This window comes from Octopus bimaculoides, chromosome 1, assembly GCF_001194135.2.
Source record: "Octopus bimaculoides isolate UCB-OBI-ISO-001 chromosome 1, ASM119413v2, whole genome shotgun sequence".
NCBI classification, from domain to species: domain Eukaryota; kingdom Metazoa; phylum Mollusca; class Cephalopoda; order Octopoda; family Octopodidae; genus Octopus; species Octopus bimaculoides.
Genome location: NC_068981.1, coordinates 127133770 through 127137409, shown reverse-complemented (window position 1 = coordinate 127137409; position 3640 = coordinate 127133770). Strand labels below are relative to the sequence as shown.

Here is a 3640-nt window from a genome sequence, read left to right as displayed (position 1 = left end):
ATATATATACTATATGTGTAAGCCAAGAGTCCATATGTCAGGAAAAAATGCACTCATATATCTGTCAGTAAAGTGAGTATATTAAAATGTACAGTATTGTATATCCATCATTACCAATCAGCTTCCCATCAGGGGTTTAATAGAGTGTTAGGTAACAGCCCGAGCGTTAGGAAATAGTCAGATGAATGAATTGGAGCAACGTGAAACAAAGCGTCTTGCTGAAGAACACAAGCATCCCGGTCCGGGAATCAAACTCACAACCTCATGATCATAAGCTTGACATTCTAACCATTGAGTTATGTGCCTTCTGCAGACATATATACACTATATTACATTTGAATTAGAAAAAGGTATTTGTGTTTGAACGTGTGTATGTGTAAACACACACACACACACACACACACCGAGGAAAGTTTGCCTGGTTCTTTTCATTATTTGTGGGAAGTGAACTGAGGCTGAAATCTTAACAAGTTAAGGACTAGTAAACCACACTAAATATACACCAAATATTCCTACTTGGCTGGCTGGTATAACCCATTGCCAGGTTTAACACCGCCACCTTGCACTTTTGGTGACTCTGGCAGAGTCCACAGTATTTCACATATATACTTTGATGATAGCCTCCTCTGTCCCTCAGAAGCCCGTTTAAGGAACATGAGCTCCATCCTTCTCTCCGAGGTAACACACACACACACACACACACACGCCAACAGACAGACAGACAGATAGATTGATTGATTGATTGTTGGTGAGTAGACTACACTCCTGACGAGTCGACTCTGCCATTTTCTTGGAAACATTCAAGCTGCTAATTTCCTTGGAAAATGCATGAATGTCAAGTTTTTCCATTACGTTTCTCTAGAGCAGTGGTTTATTGTGCAATGAATTGGTTATACTTCTACGATACACAAAATATGTTAAACATTTTTTTAATGCAACTTTTAATAATATTTAATTATAAAATATGCAATAGGATGTTTTAAATATCATATGGCTATGAGGAGCCACCGAAATAAAATGGGAATCAAAAGGATCCACAGGTGAAAAAAAAAATGGTTGAAAATCACTGCTCTAGAGCTTTCATTCCCAAAGTTGTTTTTGTGCAGAACCCTTATAGGATTTCCCATAAATCAGAGCCTATGACTATATTTTACAGACAAAAGTTGCCACACTAATTTTAATAAGACAAAAATTAGTATAGAGTGAAAATTTACAGAATACTTTCTTTTTCTTTGTGGGAACTCTATTGCGGAAAAACTGTCCTAGAAGCAAACATCTGTAGAGCTATAACCGGGAACCGATTATCGAAAACATTTCACTTTAATTTACTCTGTTACCGCTGTTTGAAAAAACAAACCCGTTACGTCTTATTTACTTCCATAAAGAAAAACAAAGCACCTTTCTTAGATTTCGTGCCTTTGTGTATAGATAAAAAAAAGCGCACGTTCCTTTAGTCAATTGTTTCTCAAGGTGGGACATTACAATATTTTGGTGGAGAGTTAGTGTGGGTTACTTCAGAATGGGGCGTAAGTAAAATAACAAGTGAATAAAACTGGCAATTATTTTTTTAATTAAACTTCTTTTGAATATATATATCTTCATGGTGGGATGCACGTTTTTTCTCATTTAGTGGGGTAAGTGGAAATCGAAGTGGAGCGAGGGGAAAAAAAAAAATGAAGATACTACTCTGGACATGAGATCACAGTTACTTGTAATAACGAGTCGTTTCACGCTCAGGTAGAAGAAAAAGTTTGTGTAAATAAAATTAACAAAAATGAAATACAAGAAATAGTTTCTGAAATCCTTTCTTCATTGACAGCTTAAAGGTAATTATAAATTTTAGAGCATGAAAAAATTTCACTTTATCAAATGTCCCACATGTTTTGGGAGTTAGTATTGCATGCACAACACTGTTACGGCATCACTAAACACTGTTGAGTGGGTGGGTAACTTCAGTGGGTGACGTTTCATCGTGATTGAAAATCTACAATTAATTTGGTGTAGTAAAAATAGAATGACACGAAAGTTCCAAAGAAGAAAAGAAAAATGAAAATTATTTGGACCTTACCGAATCTTCACAGTCTGTTAAACTTGCATCTTCCTTAATTTTCCCGCGTTTTCCTTTAGTTTGACGATCCATGAGGGTGAAATTAAAGTATTTTCTGCCGAAGAAAAGTGACAGTTTGAGAGTGCGAAAGCTGTCGCTTCTTGGAAAGTCTCTTTAAATTACTCAGTTATTTTAAGAAAGCTAAATGTGTTATTTATAAACTAGGAATTATTTCAAATTGATTAGATTGTCTGGTCATGTTTTAACGAAAATTGTTTCTTTGAAGACGTATACAGTATTTCGATACAAACTCATGAATTTTCAATGTTTATGTGTACGAGTGTGCACACAACTTCACTCAATTTTATAAGACTGTATAACTTAAAACAATTAACTTTCATGCAACTTTCTTAACTTGCCAATGTTCCAAATTTTCTCGTGATTGTTATTGCTGCTGTTTGTTGATGAAGTTATAAAAAGAACATATTCAAATAAGCGAAAAGTTTAGTAGAGAGCAACTTTGCTATCAAGATTTGACTATCTCATAATAAATACCGTTAGTTACACGAGAAAGAAATGATCTTTTAGTGATATTCTTTATTCAGAGATTTCTGTTGAAACTCTGTTCGGAGTTTCACTTATCAGAATATTTCTACAAGAAATTTTTTGTGGTACTTTTTTATGCGTGCGTGAATGTGTTTTACTATTTTTATGCATACATTTATGTTTATATTTTCTTTCGCTTTTAATATCTATATTCCTGTCAAATTTTCCTTTCTCTCGGTGATATATAAATATATAAAAAAAAAAACTCTTACAGTTTGAATATAAAAGGAAGGAGGAACTCGGTGATTTAGGAAAGAAAATAAGAGATTACGTTCCTTTTCTTCTTTTTGAAAAGAAAGAAAGTAAGAAAAACTTGTTGATGGTATGTACTCTTGTTTAGTTCGGAATAGAAATTGTTATATGATATAAGTTGGTATCGCCCTGATTGTAACTACTCGAACTAGCGAAAAAGAGAAGAAACGATAGCTTCTGTTCAAACCAAGCACTTCCTAATAACCTACTCTAAATTGGGAACTGAGAGACTAAACAGAAAAGTTTTAAAACAGTACTTTTACTTTTTGATTTCTTTTTTTGGCGTGGGTTTTTGAGGGGGCGCTATACTAAAGCAAACAGCAGCAGCAGCGAGTGTACGATTTCCCAGCAGCAGGCAGGCAATGCAAGGCCAGGTTGGCTAACTAAGCTAAGAGAGGATGAGGCAACGTGATCTGGTAGTTTTTGACGGAATCAGCTGGGTTGGGAATCCATTTACTGAGAATATGGTGGTAAAGAAAGTGAGGGAAGAAGAAAGAAAACTGATGACGAAAACAGGAAGAAAATAATAATAATATGTAACTATTAATGAATGAATCGTTTATCTGCAACACTATTCCGTTCCGGAAAGGTTTACTGAGAGAAGGGTGGAAAGAAGACTAAGTTTTGTTTCTCTCTTTTGCGAAAATAGATTCGTGCAGAAGATTGGGCGCACACACAGACACATGTGCACATAACTTACACAATATATAAATAGATACATTATTATACTAATAT

The 3640-nt window shown here is 34.7% G+C and overlaps 1 protein-coding gene across 1 annotated transcript in view; it reads right to left on the bottom strand.

The window, feature by feature from the left end:
• The window catches only part of LOC106872769 (uncharacterized), a 229765-nt gene extending 226656 nt beyond the window's left edge, over positions 1 to 3109 (bottom strand). Inside the window, exon 1 of the mRNA XM_052970214.1 lies at positions 2069 to 3109. Coding sequence (XP_052826174.1) covers positions 2069 to 2140 — 72 coding nt within the window. The 5' untranslated portion in view covers positions 2141 to 3109. The remainder of the gene's footprint in view (positions 1 to 2068) is intronic.
• Positions 3110 to 3640: the final 531 nt, after the last annotated feature.